The 19,506-nt window shown below is 47.1% G+C and overlaps 1 protein-coding gene and 1 long non-coding RNA gene across 3 annotated transcripts in view; one reads left to right on the forward strand and one right to left on the reverse strand.

The window, feature by feature from the left end:
• AKAP12 (A-kinase anchoring protein 12) overlaps positions 1-12,945 on the forward strand; it is a 95,427-nt gene extending 82,482 nt beyond the window's left edge. For both annotated transcript variants that reach the window (XM_036249022.1, XM_036249023.1), the window contains 2 exons: positions 5,896-10,786; positions 12,250-12,945. In XM_036249022.1, coding sequence (XP_036104915.1) covers positions 5,896-10,778 — 4,883 coding nt within the window. In that variant the 3' untranslated portion in view covers positions 10,779-10,786; positions 12,250-12,945. The remainder of the gene's footprint in view (positions 1-5,895; positions 10,787-12,249) is intronic.
• Positions 882-18,623, reverse strand: LOC118621659. The gene is made up of 3 exons (XR_004957752.1): positions 18,359-18,623; positions 18,194-18,260; positions 882-1,075 (listed from the first exon to the last, which is right to left on the reverse strand). It is a non-coding gene; the product is annotated as an uncharacterized LOC118621659 (long non-coding RNA).
• Between the last annotated feature and the right edge of the window lie 883 nt (positions 18,624-19,506).

Consider the following 19,506-nt stretch of genomic DNA (forward strand, 5'->3'; position numbering starts at 1 on the left):
AACCTAACCAGGAATTGAACCAGCGACCTCTTGGTGCATGGGTTGACGCTCAACCACTGAGTTACACCGGCTGGGCTATTATAATGCTTTTAAATAATCTACTATCCTTACGCTAATTTACCAGTTAATCTAATAATGTCCTTTTAACATTCTCCCTTGCACTATGAGATTTATCCTTGGGTCGGGTATTACATTATATTCTTTAGCATCTTTTAATCTGGAATATTTCCATGACCTTTGTCTTTTAAAACATTGACACATTCAAAGTATATAGTTCTCTCCCCATTTCTACCACATTCCTTGTTTTGTGTTTGTTTTCTCCTGATTCAATTCAGGTTATGCATTCTCAGCCATGGGTTTGTCCATCTCAGGGTATGGCACCCAATGTCCATTCGTCCCTCATAGATTGATGTTGAATTCTTGCCTTTCTTCTCCCCTGTATAATTAAGTTTCCCCCAGTCTTTCTACTATTCAGCATGTAAATATCCTGCCCCTACCTTCCTGCTCACCCCATTTAGTACCCATTGGTTCTTGCTTTACCCAATCTTTACTGCGATGGTCACAAAACTGATGGTCAGGTGAGCGTTTGAATATATGAGTGGGTGGATAGGATATGTGTGTTCTTTCTTTTCTTTTTTAAAGCATGACTGTAACCATGAAAAACAAACAGCTTTTTACACCGGAATGGAATTTAAATTGTTACCTACATCAGACATATAGCAATTTTCCCATCTAAGTGTGGGAGTTGACGTGTCTAAATAAGTGTCATAAGTGGCATTTCTTGTCATAAGTGGCATTTACAAATTATAAAAAGTTATAATGGTTTATGAAAAATAGGTTTTTTTTTAATACTTACCTGAGGATTTTTTATTTATCTTCAGATAGAGTGGGAGGGAGAGAAAGGGCGAGAGAGAGAAACATCATCGTGAGAGGGACACATCGACTGGTTGCCTCCTGCACAACCGCAGCCAGGACCGGGGACTGAGCTGCAATCAGGGTCCGTGCCCTTGACTGGAATCGAACCCGTGACTTGGTCCGCAGGCCATGCTCTAACCACGGAGCAAACTGACTCGGGCTGAAAAATAAGAATTTTAACACTTTGCAAAATATAAGATTACTTTTCTTTTTTTAACGATAAACTTTGCATTTTGTTCTTTTGCCAGTTTCTGGCCCACCAGGGATATCACACACCTACTTGACATTGGCCAAGTCACCTGACCATTAAAAAAAATAGACTTTATTTTTTAGAGCAGTTTTAGAAAAATTGAGTGGAAAGTACAGAGAGTTCCTATGTGTTCTCTGCTAGGCTTTCCCACTATCCACACCCCCACCAGGGTGGTCCAGGTGTTAACAACTGATGAACCTGTGTTGACACATCATTATGGCTCAAAGTCCATAGATTATCTTAGGGGTCACTGCTGGTGTAGTGCTTTCTATGGATTTCACAGTTTCGCACAAAGTAGTTTTGCTTTCCTAAATAATCCTCTGTGCTCTGCCTATTCATCCTTCCCTCCCCCCTCCCCTGGCAACACTGTTCTTTCTACATCTCCACAGTCTTTGCCTTTTCCTGAATGTCATATAGTTGGAATCACACAGAATGTAGTCTTTTCAAATGGGTTTCTTCCACCCTGGCCGGTTTGGCTCAGCGGTTAGAGCATCAGCCTGCAGTCCAGAGAGACCCGGGTTCGGTTCCCGCTAAGGGCACGTACCATGGTTGCAGTTTTTCCCCGGCCCTGGTTGGGTCGTGTGGGTGGCTACCACTCGATGTGTCCCTTTCACGTCCATGTTTCTCTCTCTCTCCCTCCCACTCTATCTGAACAAAATATCAAAAAATGTCCTTGGGTGAGGATAAAAAAACAAAACAAAACAAAATGGGTTTCTTCCACTTAACATTTTAAGGCTCCTCCATGTCTTTTCGTGGCTTGCTTGCTCCTTTTGTTTTAAGCACTTAGTAATAGTCTATTGTCTGAGGTACCATAATTCATCCTCTCACCTCCTGAAGGACATCCAAGTTTTTGCAGCTATAAATAAAGCTACTATAATCTTCTATGTGCATTTTTATGTGCACATACATTTTCAACTCATTTGGGTAACTACCAAGGAGTATCATTGCTGAATCTGTGGTAAGAGTATGTTTAGTTTTATAAGAAACTGCCAAACTGTCTTCCAAAATGGCTGTACCGTTTTGCATTCCCCCCAGATAACCACTTTTGAAGTCAGTGTATTCCCCTGTAAACCAGTTGGAGGGACCAAGTGAGCCCTACTCCCTCCATGGCTCCAAGCTCTAAGTCTCCACGGCTATAAATATAAGAACATTGTAATGGGGACATGCATGAGGTTCCAGTTCTTGTGCTAATACTCAAGAAATTAAAGCTCCTGCAACCTAACCGAAGCTGTACAGGTTCCTGCCAGGCAGGGCGGGGTTTGGGGTCGGCTACTGAACTTAACGTTCCGAGTGGAGGGTTTGGGCGCAGGGTGGAGGGTTTGGGCGCCGGGTGGGGGGGGGTTTGGGCGCCGGGTGGGGGGGAGGGTTTGGGCGCCGGGTGGGGGGGAGGTTTGGGGCGCCGGGTGGGGGGGAGGTTTGGGGCGCCTGGTGGGGGGGAGGTTTGGGGCGCCGGGTGGGGGGAGGGTTGGGGCGCCGGGTGGGGGGGAGGGTTGGGGCGCCGGGTGGGGGGGTGGTTGGGGCGCCGGGTGGGGGGTTTGGGCCCCGGGTGGGGGTTTGGGCGGTGCTCCACGTGCTGCAGCGTGCAGACGGGAGGGGCGGTTCACGAACGCAGCAGCAGTGAGGTTTAGCAGCAGTGTGCTGTTTAGCCAGGCCTGCTGTCAGCCTGCAGTGTGCTTGGTTTGAAGAGGGACCTCAGTGGGGTGATGCACGGGGCCCCCTGGAGGTTTCCCTCTGTGACGCGCTTGGTGGTCCCCAGGGGGCGCTCTCGTCAGCGGCGTGGCCCACTGGCGGCCACCAGTCACCACCCAGCGATGGGGCAGCCGGGAGGAGGAAGCTGGGCCTCCCGGGCCTCTACAGAGCAGCCCCTGCCAGGCGGTGGGCGCCATGCCCTGGTGGAGTAACCTCTGCTGTGAGTAGCGCCCCCCATCGGAGGTTCGCCCTGGGGACCTGGCGGGCGGAACAGCTTCGAGGGCCACTTACTGTCGGTTAGTGGCGAGAACAGAGGTAGAACATGCCACGTCTCAAAAAAAATCACTAGGTTTTAGCAAGGGCCAGAAAGATGCTCTCACTAGCGAGCCTGGAAGTGAGCAAAATGGGGGGTGCGGGACAGGATGGAGCAGGCCTTGCTACTGGGGATGCAACATGGGGTGAGTGCAGCCAAGGCACAGAACACGAGGCTGAACAGTGGGATCTCGGTTTCGTTGCGGGTTCCAAGCTGAGTGGGGAGCCACGTGGTCGCACGTGGTTTGGGGCGGGATGCCTCCCTGTCCTGTGCACGTGTGCCATCACAGTTGGCGTTTACGTTGGAACCTAATTTAAGCTTTGGCTGCCAGGCCAGGTAGTTTAGAAGGCTACCGTCTAGGTCCTGCAGCTATTGAAGGTGTGTGACAGCTTCCTGATGTGGTCAAAGCGGTATTTTAAGAAGCATGAAGCACAGCGTCCCGCAGGGTCTGTACGGCCCCGCGGGTGCAGGAGGCAAGGGGAGCTGAAGTCAGAGCTGAGGTCCGTTTGTCCAGCCTTTGCAGGAAGCACGAAGGTGCCATCTGTGCCCGCAGGGGCCCGGTCTGGAAGTGTTCTGACCAGGGGAACTCCCAGGATTACTTAGGTCAAAAGAGACGACAGACCAGTTGACAGGTTTTTTAATTTTTCTATTATCTTGTATACATATTTTGTGTGTTCAGCCCATATTATCACTGTATATAAAGAGAACATCTGAACCTTGCTAAACTGTACTGTACTATCAGTAACTGTTCAGTTCTGCCACTTGGAGGCAGTTCCTCTTTGCTTCCCTAGATCATGCCAGAATTTAAGAAAATTTGTTGCAAATTGTAACAGATTTAGGAGCAGGAAAAGGGGTGGTGGTGGTGGTGGTATGATGAACACCTGCTATGTTAGCAAAGTGTCCCAGCATTTTCTAATGAATTTCAGAAAGGTTGGTTAATGAGTTTGTTTTTATCTCAGTCTTGCTGGCAGGAAATTTATGTTTGTGTTCATTACCAGTAAAATTGTGCTAGAATGGAGTTTATTTTGGGGGTTTGACTTTTTTCTCTGGTGTATTTCCAGTGATATCATCCACCTTTCTTTTTTTCGGTACGTTCCCCTAGTGGGAACAGAACCCGGGACTCTCTGGTCCGCAGGCCAGTGCTCCAACCTCTGAGCCAAACCTGCCAGGGCTACCTTTTTTTTTTTTTTTTAAAGAAAAAGGTCACACCTCTTGTGTTGCATTTAGAAGGGTTTGTGGAAAGTTTTCTCGTATGTTTTTATGATTGGGGAAATTTATAAGAAGTAGTGTGTGCCATGGAAATGCACATGAAAATCTTTAATTCTTGATGCAGTAGAATGATGATAAGGATTGAAATGGAAATTATATGTAAATTCATTGATTGGCATTTTTCATGAGCAAGTACTCCCTGCTCTCATTTACTTTTTTTAGTATCACACTTGATCAGTGGGTTTTTTGTTTGTTTTTTTATCATCCTCACCCGAGGACATTTTTCCATTTTTTGTTCAGGTAGAGTGGGAGGGAGAGAGAGGAAGAGAGAGAGAGAAACATTGATGTGAAAGGGACACATCGAGTGGTTGCCACCCGCACAACCAACCAGGGCCGGGGACAAACTGCAACCGAGGTACGTGCCCTTAGCAGGAACTGAACCCAGGTCTCTCTGGACCGCAGGCCGACGCACTAACCTCTGAGCCAAACCGGCCAGGGCGGGTTTTTAAATTTTTATTCAATGCATTGTAACCCATCACTATCACTATTCTTTTTTATGCTTCAAAGTTTGTCCAGAGGGAGCCCCTTCAAGCTAGCTCAAGTGCTTTAGATATGTCCCCCTCGGCCTTTGAGCACCTCTCTTCTGTTACGCTAAAGTGTTCTTCATACTTTCCTTGACCCAGCCCAGAATTTCCTAAGGAGCTCTGGTGTCTTTTGGGGACTTGTTAGAGCCCAGACTAGAGATCATATAGAATGCCCTCCTTTAGATTTGTCTAGATACTTGTGTTGTTATTTGCTTATTTCTCTAACCCTTGATTTCCTATAAAGGGGAAGTTATATCTAAAACTTGATGGATTATGAGTGTCATATGTGATGGCATTTTGCACTGCGACAGAATGTACACTGTCTGGTTGACCTGACCTTCATGATGCTGTAGCTACTTATGTGTAAGAAAATTTTTGATAGTTGAGATTGTTAACTTTCTCTTTTCAAGGAGCAGAAAGCAGAGTATTACCTTTGAACAGGAATTTTTAAGGTCATTTGAAAGAAGTAGACTACTTCATCTATTGAGTTACACAAATACTGATAAGACCTTTACCTATCCTGGGATTGCCTGATATTAAAGAAAATATTAATTGCCCTGGCCAGTTTGGCTCAGCGATTAGAGCATTGGCCTGCGGTCCAGAGAGACCCAGGTTTGGTTCCTGCTAAGGGCGTGTACCTCGGTTGCAGTTTGTCCCCGGCCCTGGTTGGGTTGTGCGGGTGGCAACCACTCAATGTGTCCCTTCACGTCGATGTTTCTTCTATATCTATCTCTCTCTGTCTTCTTCTCTCTCCCTCCCTCTCCCTCCCACTCTATCTGAACAAAACAAAAACAAAAACAAAAAAATGTCCTCGGGTGAAGATAAAAAAAAAAAGTATTAATTAATTGGTTGTGTTTTTAGAATGTTTCGTTTTCTTGAATTGTAATCATTTTATTTCTTCTTCTCCCCCACCCCTCTCTTTTTTCTGTTAATAGTTGGACAGAGAAACTCTGAAGATGTGAATGAAAGGGACTCAGATACAGAGATGGCTGCCAACTCGGAGGTCGTTCAAGACATCGCAAAGGATGGGCAGGAGGAAATGCCCGAAATAATTGAGCAAATCCCTTCTTCAGAAAGCAATTTAGAAGAGCTAACCCAGCCTGCTGAGTCCCAGACTAATGATGTTGGATTTAAGAAGGTGTTTAAGTTTGTTGGCTTTAAATTCACTGTGAAGAAAGATAAGAGCGAGAAGTCTGACACTGTCCAGCTACTCACTGTCAGAAAAGAGGAAGGTGAAGGAGCAGGAGAATCAGATGGGGCTGGTGACCACCAAGAGCCCAGCCGGGAGACTGGAGAAGCAACACCCAAAGAAAGTGAACTGAAACAGTCTACGGAGAAACCCGAGGAAACTCTGAAACACGAGCAGAGTGACACAGAAATTTCCCTTCAAGCCGAGTCTGGTCCAGCAGCAGAGGAAGGCAAAGATGGAGAAGAAAAACAAGAAAAGGAACCAGCCAAGTCCCCAGACTCGCCAACTAGTCCAGTGGCTAGTGAAACAGCATCACCCTTCAAAAAGTTCTTCACTCAAGGTTGGGCTGGCTGGCGCAAAAAGACCAGTTTCAGGAAGCCGAAGGAGGATGAACTGGAAGCTTCGGAGAAGAAAAAGGAACAGGAGCCAGAGAGAGTGGACACAGAAGAAAAGGAGAAGACAGACGATGCCGCCGAGAAGCTGGCTTCAGAACAAGCACAGCCACAGGAGACCACGGAGAGCATTAATGCAGCCAGATTATCGGCCGAATATGAAAAGGTGGAGCTGCCCGCTGAAGGTCAGCAGGCGTCTCCTGAAGACAGACCCGCCCCTCTGGCCACGGAGGTGTTTGATGAGAAAGTGGAGATCGTCGCAGAGGTCCACGTGAGCACGGCAGAGAGGGAAACGGAGGAGCAGGCAGCCGGGGCGCAGGGAACAGACGAGTCCTTGCCCGCTGACACCAGTGCGGAGCGTCAGGAGGCTGAACCTCCAGAAGAGCCCGGGAAGCCCCCGGCCGGGGCTGCCCCCGGAGGGGACCACAGCCAGCCTCCCGAACCCGGTCCTGCGGACACAGAGCTGCCTGCGCACCCTGAGGGCATCGTGAGCGAGGCGGAAATGCTGGCCTCCCAGGAGAGAGTTAAGGTGCAGGGGAGCCCTTTAAAGAAACTTTTTACGAGCACTGGCTTAAAAAAGCTTTCTGGAAAGAAACAGAAGGTGAAAAGAGGGGGAGGAGATGAAGAGTCGGGGGAAGCCCACGCAGTCCACGCGGACTCTCCAGACAGTGCAGATGAACAGAAGGGCGAGAGCTCGGCGTCGTCCCCGGAGGAGCCCGAGGAGATCACGTGTCTAGAGAAGGGGATAGCGGACGCCCATCAGGATGGGGATGTCGAAGAAGGAACTACTTCCGATGGAGAGAAAAAGAGAGAAGGTGTGACTCCTTGGGCATCTTTCAAAAAGATGGTGACGCCCAAGAAACGTGTTAGGAGGCTCTCGGAAAGTGACAAAGAAGACGAGCTGGATAAGGTGAAGAGCGCCACGCTGTCGTCCACGGAGAGTGCCGCCTCGGAGGTGCAAGAGGACGGGAGAGGACCCGGGGAAGAGCCGAAGCCGGAAGAACCGAAGCGCAAGGTGGACACCTCGGTGTCCTGGGAGGCTTTAATTTGTGTGGGGTCATCCAAGAAAAGAGCAAGAAAGGCATCCTCTTCCGATGAGGAGGGGGGACCAAAACCGACGGCAGGAGAAACCCAAAAGCCTGATGAAGCGGGAAAGGACAGAGGAGCTGGACCAGACGCTGTCCCTGCTGGCTCCCAGGAGCAAGACCAAGGGCAGGGAAGCTCCTCACCTGAGCAGGTGGGAAGCCCCTCGGAAGGGGAAGGCTTTTCCACCTGGGAGTCATTTAAAAGATTAGTCACCGCAAGGAAAAAATCGAAGTCAAAACTGGAAGAGAAAAACGAGGACTCCGTAGCGGGGGCCGGTGTAGAACATTCAGCAGCAGAGGTTGAACCCGGGAAAGAAGAGTCTTGGGTTTCAATTAAGAAATTTATTCCTGGACGAAGGAAGAAGAGGTCAGATGGGAAACAAGATGCGGCCACCATTGAAGACACAGGGCCGACTGAAGTCCACGAGGATGATCCCGATGTCCCGGCGGTGGTACCTCTGTCTGAGTACGACGCTGTGGAAAGGGAGAAGATGGAAGCACAGGAAGCCCAGAAAAGTGAGGAGAAGCTTGAGCAAAGGGTGGCGGTGTCTGTGTCGGAGGCAGTCAGTAAGAGCCTGGTTCATACGGTGACCGTGGCTGTCATTGATGGGGCGAGGGCCGTGACCAGTATCGAAGAGCGGTCGCCTTCTTGGATCTCCGCGTCTGCGACGGCACCTCTCGAGCAAGCAGAAGAGGAAGCCGAACCACCAGCTGGAGAGGTCTCGGAGAGAGAGGCCAGTGCAGAGGAAACCCTCGTGGTTCCCAAAACTCTGCCTGAGAGCCGGGATGCTGGTGACGACACGATCACCAGTGAGGTGGAATTAACTTCCGAAGCCGTGACAGCTGCAGAAACCACGGAGGCATCCGGGGCTGAAGAGACCACCGACATGGTTTCAGCTGTTTCCCAGTTAAGTGACTCTCCAGACACCACGGAGGAAGCAACGCCAGTGCAGGAGGTGGAGGGCGCTGTGCCAGCCCTGGAAGCCCAGGAGAGGCGAACGCAGGAGGTCCTGCAGGCGGTTGCAGAAAAAGTTAGAGGACAGTCCTGGCTGCCTGATGCCAGAGGACTGGAGGACACCGTGCAGGCAGCGTGGAGAATGCAGCCAAAACTGCCTGAGGTGGTGGAGGAAGCAGAAGAGGGCTCCCCCATGCCAGGGCTGGAGAAGGGGGTGGACATGGTGTTGAAAGGACACACAGAAGAAACGAAACCCGAGACATTGACACAAGGGAAGGTGACTGTACAGGCCACCCCAGAGCGCTTGGAAGAAGTTCCTCAAGTCACAGAGAGTGTAGAGTCCAGTGAGCTCATAAGCACCTGTCGAGCCGAAACCTTGGTTGGGGTAAAATCAGAAGTTATACTGGAACAGGCTGTTGCCCCTGACTCGGCGGAAAGTCTCTCAGACAGTGAGACCGGTGGCAGCATCCTGGCAGCAGAGTGTGACACTCTCCATGTCACCCAGCAGGGCGCGGGCATGGAAGTCCGTGCAGGTAAAGAGGTTGCGTCTGGCGCAGAGGCAGCTTCTGCACTGGAAGAGGTGCCCCCAGCACCGTCTGGGCACCAACCCCAGGAAGAGAGTCAAGACCGCTCCGAAACGGAAGAGGTTCGAGAACATACGGATGAAGAGGTGTCAGTGGAGACTGGACCCGTTCCCTCAAAGACTGGGGTGAGTCAAGAGGCTGGACGGTGTGCCGAGGAGGGAGCCAAAGACGCACCACTTGTCGACAGACTTGAAGTGTCTGCAGACACAGAAATAACAGCCAGTCAGAAAAAGATCATTGAAGGTGCCCTGAAAGATGAGGTTTCTGAAGAAGCTGAACTTCCAAAGAAGGATGATCCTGAACTCCAGAGCCCTCCTCCGGCTCCTCCAGCCCCCGCGGAGGGAGAGACGGTGGCGCAGGTGGAAAGGGAGGAAGTGGAGGCCCAGCCAGCCCAGGCCAGTAACGAGAAACACGAGCCTAAACCAGGTGACGTGCTCAGTAAGCAGCTGGTCCAGGCAGTTCACATGACCGTCGTGCACGGGGAGAAGGAAGTGATCGGACTTGAAGAAAGTGCTCCTTGGCTACTTCAAGAGGGAGCGGTCTGCACAGACCTTCAGCTTCCAAGCTCGGAGGCATCGGTCCCGCTAACGGCCGCAGCAGTGGAGGAGAAGGTCTTGGGAGAAACTGCCAAGCTTGTAGAAACCGCGGGACCTCTGGAGTCTGCAGATGTGCATTTGGAACCGGGAGAAAAGCCCTCTGGAGAAGACGCGGTGCCCACAGGGACTGGGTCTCAGGCAGAATCAGCGCCAGTAATGGTATCTGCTACCCCTGAAAAAGGCATCGGTGCCGACCTGGAAGGGGATACAACCACATTGCAGAGAGGGCAGTCAGAAGACTACAAGCAGGTTAGCTGGCAGGAAGTCAGAGTGAGTGAGACGAGAGAGGAGGATTTAAAGGCTGAAAATGAGATTTTGCAACTTAAGACTGAGAGCCGTAAACTTGTACAAAACGTAATTCAGACAGCCGTTGACAAGTTAGTAAGTGCAGAAGAAACAGCCACTGATTGCCAGCCACTGGCCCAGCTCATAAAAGCTGACAATCAGGAAGCTGAATGGAAAATTGAAAAAGAAGAAGGGGAACGTCAGGTCTCTGCAGAGGATGAAACACAAACTACCACGGCCAAAGAACAGTCCGCACTGACCACTGGGGAACAAACGCGCTCAGATGTTTCCAAAGACGTAGATGCAGCTTCCGAAGAGATCATGACCGTTGAGGTCAAAGGCTCCAGTGTAAATGACCAGCAGCCTGAAGAAGGAATTCTCCCAAACCAGGAAAAGAGAGAAGCAACTGGAACAAAGTCTGTGCTGGAAGGTGGTGATGGTGCTGGGTTAGGAGAAAGAACAGAGAAGCCTCTGTCTGAACCCCAAGAAGATGAAAACGGTGATGCTGTCGATTGCCCTGAGAACCAGACCTCAGCCCTGGAAGATGCTGAGGCCTCGGGAGGCTTAACCAAAGAGTCCCCAGATGCAAATGGACCAAAACTAAAAGAGAAGGAAGTGGAATTTCAGGAAGGAAAAGGGCAGAGTGAGTCAGAAAAAGAGATCAAAACAAAAACAGAGGAGACACAGGAACAAGAAAGACAGCCAGCAACACCAGAACTTGCGGAATCCTAAAAAGTCATGTAAGCTAGTGTCCTTCTCTTCTAAGATATGTTTTTCCTCTTTAATACCATTGATGGCAAATTTATTATAAAGGGAGCAGCAGTTCAAATAATTACAATTTTATGCAGAACCTGCCATCGGGGAAATAACCAGAGTAGGAGATTTGGGTCAGTTTCTTTTTTCATTCTCATTGAAATGCCATTCAGTCATATTGGTGTCATGAAAATAATGGTCACATTTTATCCCCAACGTGACTGCTTTCAAAGAAAATAAAGGCTCAAGTGTGTGTGCACAAGTGTATGTCAGTGTATGTGTTTGGCCAAAGGCCTAAGACATATGTTGTGCTCACTCAGCCCCATACCAACTAGCCTATTGGATTTTTTTTATGACTAAAAGCCCAAAGTAGGTTTATATTATACTGCTTGAAATTTACTTTATAGCGCCCTGGCCAGTTTGGCTCAGCGGTTAGAGCATCGGCCTGCGGTCCGGAGAGACCCGGGTTCGGTTCCCGCTAAGGGCATGTACCTTGGTTGCAGTTTGTCCCCGGCCCTGGTTGGTCGTGCGGGTGGCAGCCACTCGATGTGTCCCTTCACGTCGATGTTTCTCACTCTCTCTCTTCCTCTCTCTCCCTCCCATTCTATCTGTACAAAAAATGGAAAAAATATCCTCAGGTGAGGATAAAAAAAAAAAAAAAGAAATTTACTTTATAGCTCTCTAGAAGAAAAATGAGTTTTTTCCAGCAGTAGTAATAAACATTTTTTTTAAAAGATTTTTAAATTGATTTTTAGAGAGAAGAAGGGAGAGGAAGAGAGACACATTGATGTGTGAGAGTGAATCATTGATCAGTTGCCTCCAGCACCCCCCGCCCTGGAATCAAGCCCACAACCCAGGCATGTACTCTGACCAGGAATTGAACCTGCAACCTTTTGGTGCATGGGACGATGCCCAACCAGCTGATGCACACTGGCCAGGGTGATAAGAGACATTAAAACAAAGTCCAATGTGCCCTGGCCAGTTTGGCTCGGCGGTTGGAGCTTCAACCTGCGGTCCAGAGAGACCCGGGTTTGGTTCCCCCTGAGGGCATGTACCTCAGTTGCGGTTTGTCCCTGGCCCTGGTTGGTCGTGCGGGTGGCAGCCACTCGATGTGTCCCTTTCACATCGATGTTTCTCTCTCTTCCTCTCTTTCCCTCCCACTCTGTGTGAACACAAAATGGAAAAATGTCCTCGGGTGAGGATAAAAAATAAATAAAAAGTCCATTGCATGTGATGAGCCTGACTGTGTTAGGGAACCACAGACATTGGTTTTGAGGTCATACAGCATAATAGGTTGCAGACTCGCACCCTCTTGCTTTCTTATAAAATTAAACGATGGGATTAGGGTCTCCAGAGACTGCTGCTCACCTTTACAGCTAGTCCTGTGGTTAAATAAATGAAGGAGGAAGAGGAGGTTTTATTTACTTCTGAATTTTTCTTTCTCCTATAGTTACACGCGTGTATTTGCAAGACCAGAATGTGAAGACAAGTGGTGGAAGACAATGAACGCTACTGAAGAGACTCAAGACCAGTGTTTCAGAACTTTGAGATCTGAACAACAGACCCATCAACCGATCTCATTTCTAGAGAACCCCGACAATCCTGAGGCTTCCTCGGGAGCTAGAACAGTTCACATTTCCTCTTTCCAGGATCACCTGTCAGTTCCCCTTGAAACCATGTCACGTTTCTCATTTAAGGTCCTGAATTCTTAACCTGGAACTGGAGTTGGCAATACCTAATTCCACTCCACAAACTGGAGTTATCATTATGTATTTATGTGTGTGTTTTAAGTAATCCTCCTGTCTCTATTGTATATTTTTTCTTACTGTTTAAGGAAATGTGTGGTATAGTACATTTCTGCTGTATCACAGTCTGTGACGGGGCCTCGGCCATGGTGAAGTCTTGGAAGCTGTGAAAACAGCTCCCTAGAAATAACATTCCTGATCAGAAGCTACAGTTCTTACTTTAAAATCCACTAAGGATTAGGTCTGTGTTTAGTATTACTCTGACATTGAAAGTGGTCACTTTCTTATTATGCACAATGTGCTAAAAATACAACCTTTTTTTTTTGAAACATACAGAATGTTCCATTGTTACTGTGAAATTTTTCTTTGTAGCCCAATGGAGGCTGGAATTTTTTTTTTTTTTTTTTTTCAGTAGCCAATTAACTTTAAGTCTTTTCTCCTAATTGTTATGCTTGTTTGGCCAGATTTGTGCTTAATCCCGAGGCAAAGTAGTGAAATGTTTTTCAGGTTATCCAGGAAAGAATGGACTGTTTTTAAACTTTTGGTTCTTCCCTTATGTGCTGGACCACATTCACACACAGCATGAAGTAAGTAAGGTTCTTTACAAGTGGTATTTTGATAGATGCTGGACTGTGTCTGTGGTATATGTGCCCACTCGTTTAAGAACAATGTTGCATTATGTTCATTTGGATAAATTGTGATTTGACAACCCATTTAAATAAAATACTTGCTTCATTTAGATTTGCTGGTTTTATTAGATACTAGGAAGCCTGGGCCATATGTTTACTGCGTTCTAAAAGCAGAATAAGCTAGAACTTTCTAGTGTAGTTTCTATATGATATGACCACTTTTTACCGCTTTGAGTTGATATTCAGAGAAAGTCATAGCAGACAGGTATCTGCCAAAATGAACCAGGAGCTTTTCAGATGGACAGTACTGACACAATACTACCATCTGGTGGTATCTTCCTGAAAAGGTCCATTTTCTGCGTTAATATTTGTTAACGACTAATGTTTCTAGAAAGTATTTTTAAGAAGGCATAATAATAAAAATGCCTTGCCTAACAGATGACCTTAGACATTTTTTAATGTTAAAATGATTTATGATTCTTGCTAATATATAAAGGATTCTGTCAAACAATTGCCACACAAAGAATAGTCACTTACCTGTTGTAAAATTCCATTCGGTCTGGCATATATACTTCTTAATCTGAAACTCAGTACTCCAGTTTGAGCACTTAATTTCACTCAGCTGCCAATTAATAATTTTAAAGCATAACATTCTAGAAAGACTAGCCTTTCAACAGAAAGCACATTTGCTATTAAAACTGGAGAGCAGTTTCTCTACCAACACCCCTGACTACCATAAAAAACTGGCTGCGGTAGAAAGACAACAGCCTACAGCTTTGTAGCGGGGAAGCGTTGAATATCCTTGTAGGAGTTACACTCGTGGGTAATAACCACCTGTGCTTGCTTATTCAACATTAAAAATCCCCAAATTAAAAACAAAAACAACCCTCTGATCTAAATAGCTTCTTTTGCCAACTTGGGATTTTAAAAAAAATGCTAGTATCAAATTTTGGAAGATCAACTGAAAAGTATTGGAGATGACAGAGTTCACGGTAGCTCTAATATTAACTTGCCCTCCTCTCTAAATGGCAGGAAGAAACTGCTATTTTGAGCAGATTAAAGATTTGTGTAGTTTGTAGTCAACAGATTTTTCTTTATCCCTCTCCCTCGTTTAAATTCCATCCTGCCACTCCATCCCATTTATATTGACATGTGGCCAACCGGGTCAGCACCACTGGCCGTCACGACTGTGCTGCTCATGCTCATGTCTGGAGGTAGCCCGGGTTACGTCTGTGCGAGCTCGGCCTCTGTCCATGAAGCTACGTTGTTTTCTTAACAAGAGGAATGCTGTTAACAGTAGCAGGAAGTATTACAGTTCTGTATTACAGTTCTAAAGCTGCTGTTCCTCTGTGAAATTCATAATAATCATGTCAACTGCAGAAATTGGAGCAAGTGCCTAAATTTTGCTATTTTTGGCATTAACTATGGAACCATGTACAATGGAAAGCAATGCAAGACTTACAAACTCTCGCCACTTCTTGTAACTGAGGACTATAAAATGTGCCCCTTCAGGTTCTTTTGTTAATGATACACACAAGCTGCCTCTCTCTGTACACGTGTACTTTGTTTCAAAAATTTCCTTTGCTGTTTGGAGCTACAGATAGTCAAGGGCTGGACATTTTAGCTTTCGGTGTGAGCTTCAAGCCTAGCCGTTTTCTTTGACCTGAGACAATGTTTGATTCCTAGTTCTGTTTGGGGGCAAATTTTCATTTATCTAAATAAAATGCAACGTAAATAAAGGCCATGGATTTTCTTTCTGTAATTTCACCTTAATTCAGTTTGGATTGCTTCTTTCTTTCCTGTTGTGATATTCGTCACACATTTAACTTCTGTTTTTAACTGCTTAGCCGTCCCTCTTTGACACTACGCACAGAGCAGGGCGGGAGTTTGGAATGTAGCACAAGACTCTCGTTCGGTGATTCTTAACCTTTTTGGGTCAGGGGCCTCTTTAATTGGAATCTTACTAAACCTCTGGCTGAGCTCCCAAACCCAAAAATGAACACAATGTTATGTGCAGTTTTTGGATAGTCACAGACCTTCTCTGAAACCCCAACCAACAACCAGCACTCGAGTTAAACCTCTTGTCCAACCCGACAAGAAAGGAAGTGGACACAGTCCAAGGATTCCAGGTAGTAAGAAGATGAAACCTGAAAACAACCAACGTCTGGTAAATTCAAGTCTACACGACTGTTCATTTCCAATGTGGTTCTGGAAATGGATCTGATCTGCTGGACAACCTTGCATTTTTGTGTAAATGCTAGTTTCTCCTCACCACCAAATTCCCTACCATCTCCAGCCTAGATCACTGTAATTAGGCAAATGACCTGGGTGCAGCCTGAGTGGCTCATTTGGCTGAGTGTAGTCCTGTGCACTGACGGGTTGCCGGCTTGATTACTGATGGATGTTTCTCTCTCACATCGATGTTTCTTTCTCTCTCCCTCTCTCCTAAGCATACCCTTGGGTGAGGATTAGAAAATGAGCCCTGGCAAGCCTGGTCAGTGGTTGGAGTGTTGGCCTGTGGACTGAAGGGTCTTGGGTTTGGTTCCCAGTCAAGGGCGCGCACCTGGGTTGCAGGTTTAATTCTGGCCCCAGTAGGGGTCGTGTGGGAGGCAACTAATTGATGTGTCTTTCTCACATGGATGTTTCTCTCTCTTCCCTTCCCCTCCCTCCCTTCCACTCTGTCTAAAAATCAGTGGAAAAATATCCTCAAGTGAGAATTAATAAAAATAAATAAAATGATCTGGGGCCTACTTTTATATAAAGAAGAAAGTTGAAATTTAGATCTCCTGCTCTTAAGTGGTAACACAGGTTTTGGCTAAGGTGGCCAGGACTTGGAGATGGCATGGTGGTGAAGAGAATGAAGATAATCATGATTTTTTTTCTTTCAATGTTGTCACAGCTTAGAAATTAAACCCATTTCTTCTTATTTTTTTTTCTCCTTTTTAAAAAATCCTTACTGAGCCCTGGCCGGTTTGGCTCAGCGGTTAGAGCGTCGGCCTACGGTCCAGAGAGACGCGGGTTCGGTTCCCGCTAAGGGCACGTACCTCGGTTGCAGTTTGTCTCCAGCCCTGGTTGGGTCGTGCGGTGGCAGCCACTCGATGTGTCCCTTTCACGTCGATGTTTCTCTCTCTCTCTTCCTCTCTCTCCCTCCCACTCTATCTGAACAAAAAATGGAAAAAAATGTCCTCGGGTGAGGATAAAAAAATTTTTTTAAATAAAAAATTCTTACTGAGCATATGTTTTTATTGATTTTAGAGAGAGCAGAAAGGGAAGAGAGACATCGATGTGAAAAATATTGATCATATGCCTCCCACACGCGCCCTGACTGGGAATCAAATCCGAGACCTTTTGGTGTACGGGATGATGCTCCAACCAACCGAGTTACCTGGCCGGGGTGACACCCATTTCTTGAGATCAAAATAGTACTGCCATCTTTACATTGTTCTACTTTCTAACCTCATCACTGCATGCTCTCCCATTGCTTGTTGTTAGAATCTGCAACACCAGAGAAGTGTTACATCTGACCTCTTGAGAGAAATTTCACTATAACACTCGTATTTGGAGACCAGGGGTAGAGTAACAGTTCCTGAATGGTGAAGTAAGGACCCAGTGTGTTATTTCCCTACAACAGGATGTTAAAGCCTAGTTCTAACTCAACCCTGTGCTTTTCCTTCTACCGAACCCGGGACTCTCTGGTCCGCAGGCTGACGCTCCAACCGCTGAGCCAAACTGGCCGGGGCCTTCTAAACCAAATAATGTGGTGGAATTAATGAGCACAGAGACAATCCTATAAATGAGGCTAATTTAAAAACCACATTGTGCTTGATCCTGTTTGTCTCTGTTAGCCTTAAGAGCTCACCTAATTCCTGGACAAGCAGGTGGGGTTGCCTCTGGAACTTGAAACTTGAACACAATTAGGGTTCTTTTTAAAGACTTCACAGGAAAGGCACTACACGGTTGGCCAGCAGGCTATTTCAAGGAATGACAATAATCCTAAGAAGTCATTAAAATAGCTTAGCAGGGCCCTGGCCAGTTTGGCTCAGTGGTTAGAGCGTCAGCCCACATACCAAAGAGTGCAGGTTCAATTCTGGCCAAGGGCACGTACCTCGGTTGCGGTTTGTCACCACACCTGGTTGGGGTCATGCGGGAGGCAACCAGTTGATGTGTCTCCCTGATATCAATGTTTCTCTGTTTCTTTCTCTCTCTTTCTCTGTCTATCTCTCTGTCTCTCTGTCTCTCTTCCTCCTCCCACTCTATCTGAAGATAAGCAAAAAAATAGTCTGGGGTGAGGATTAAAAATAAACAGAAATAAAATAGTTTAGCAGGGAAATGATGCTATCTATTGTATGCTAGTGACTCCCAAGGCAGTGTTGGGGGGTCATGAGTTTTTTGTCATCACAATGGCTAGGGTGTTACTAGAATTTAATGAATGGAGGTCACAGGTGCTTGTGACCCTGCAAGGCCCAAGACAGCCCTTCTAAAGAAAGGATTTTCTATCTTAAATTACAGTGGAGGTAGAGAATGTCTTCTAGCTTTCACTGACTCAAAGGCTGGAGGCAGGAGAGTAGCTAACATGTTGTTATAATAATCCAGACAAGAGCTGATAAAGGCCTATATTATAGTAGTGGCAGTATGGCTGGTGCGATGTGGGTGAGATCAAGAGATAATGGGAGGTGTAATGTGATGGGAAAAGTGGGTGAAGGAAGTTTCTGGATTGCCAACCTAGACAGAGTCATGTACTGATACGGGTGGGGGCGGTGAGATCATATTAGTTTTGGAAATGTTCCATTTGAGAGACTGCTGGGATTTCCAAGGATAAATGCAGAATGGGCAGCTGGACAGATGGGTCTTATCACCAGAAAAGAGTCCAGGACAGACAGACATCAGGGGCTCCTCTGTGCTCCCTATGCCCCGGAGACAGAGGGGAAAATAACCCACACAGATCCTTAAGCAACGTTGCGGAAGATCTCACGCACAGACACGCGCACAGACAGGGACAGGAGCGCCAGAGCTCACTTACCCGGCACAGCAGTCTCCGTTCAGACGTCCGACCAAGCCCTTCCTAGATGCTTCCTGTGTGAAGTGCTCTACAAACCAGAAAGCAAAATGCCCCATGATGCGTCAATATTAGCAAATAAGGGAAGAGAAACTTGAATAAAATAGTCCACCTGAAGCAACGTTGTACCTGCCGATGACTGTTCTGTCTTTGATTATTTTGGCGGATTCAGACTACTTAGAGAGGCCACATCCACTCTGTGCCATCTGCGTGTCTTTTCCCTCCTCCTCTCCCTGGTGCCTTTTCGGTATCTGTGGCTGGAACACTTGAAGGAGGGGCAGCACAGGGCGGGGCTCGGGTCGGGAGTGGCCGCCTGCAGCCACAGACCTTGCTGGGTGAAGGCTCAGGTTCTCTCGGGCTGGCTGCCTTCTGGTCTTGTCTGCTTGGGGGCATCTCTAACTGAAAAGATAAAATAATTCTTTAGTCCAAAAGAATTTAAAAAATATAAAAATAGCACGGCCGGTGTGGCTCAGTGGTTAAGCATCGACCCATGTGCAAAGAGGTCATCGGTTTGATTCCTGGTCAGGGCACATGCCCAGGTTGTGGGCCAAATCCCCAGTGGGGGCATGCAGGAGGCAGTCAGTGGATGTTCTCTCTCATTGATGTTTCTCTCTCTTGCTTCCTCTCTAAAAATCAATAAACACACACACACACATATACATACATATACATATATATATATTTATATATATTTATAAATTTAACAACTGCTAAGGACTTTTGAGGTGGTGTTTGGTAGCAGGAAGAGCCCTGGATTGGGAGAGCTGAGCTCTGGAGTGACCGACCACTAAGTAGCCATATGACCTTGGCCAATGGCCTAACACCATTTATATATCAGTGTTATTTTGTCTCCTCATCCTGACCCTCCTCTCTTATAGTAAGGAAGCCCATCTAGGTGGCGTTCTCAAAAACGATGTAGGGTATTCTGTGACTTTCCTGTGCTCACAGGGTAACAAGGGCATTTGGAATGAGAACAGGGAGGTTTAGAATGACTCCCAGGGCTCTCAGACATGCACCTGTTAAGAGCTCGCGCACTACTCTGTACATTGCACACATCTCATTAAGGAGCACCTTGCTTCTAGTCAAGAAGCATGCTAGGAACCGCACAGATCCCTCTCTGGCCTATTACCTCCCCTGGTTATTGTAAGTCTGCGAAGAAAGTGGAACCAATGAAGGACAGTGATACTATAGCAGCAATTATACAGTGGCTACTGGCGTCATCATCTCATTGTCGTCATCCTTTCGGGAACCTGTGCCCACCCTGGACTGACAAGAGT

The sequence above is a fragment of the Molossus molossus genome, unplaced genomic scaffold, assembly GCF_014108415.1.
Source record: "Molossus molossus isolate mMolMol1 unplaced genomic scaffold, mMolMol1.p scaffold_m16_p_8, whole genome shotgun sequence".
Classification (NCBI taxonomy): Eukaryota; Metazoa; Chordata; class Mammalia; order Chiroptera; family Molossidae; genus Molossus; species Molossus molossus.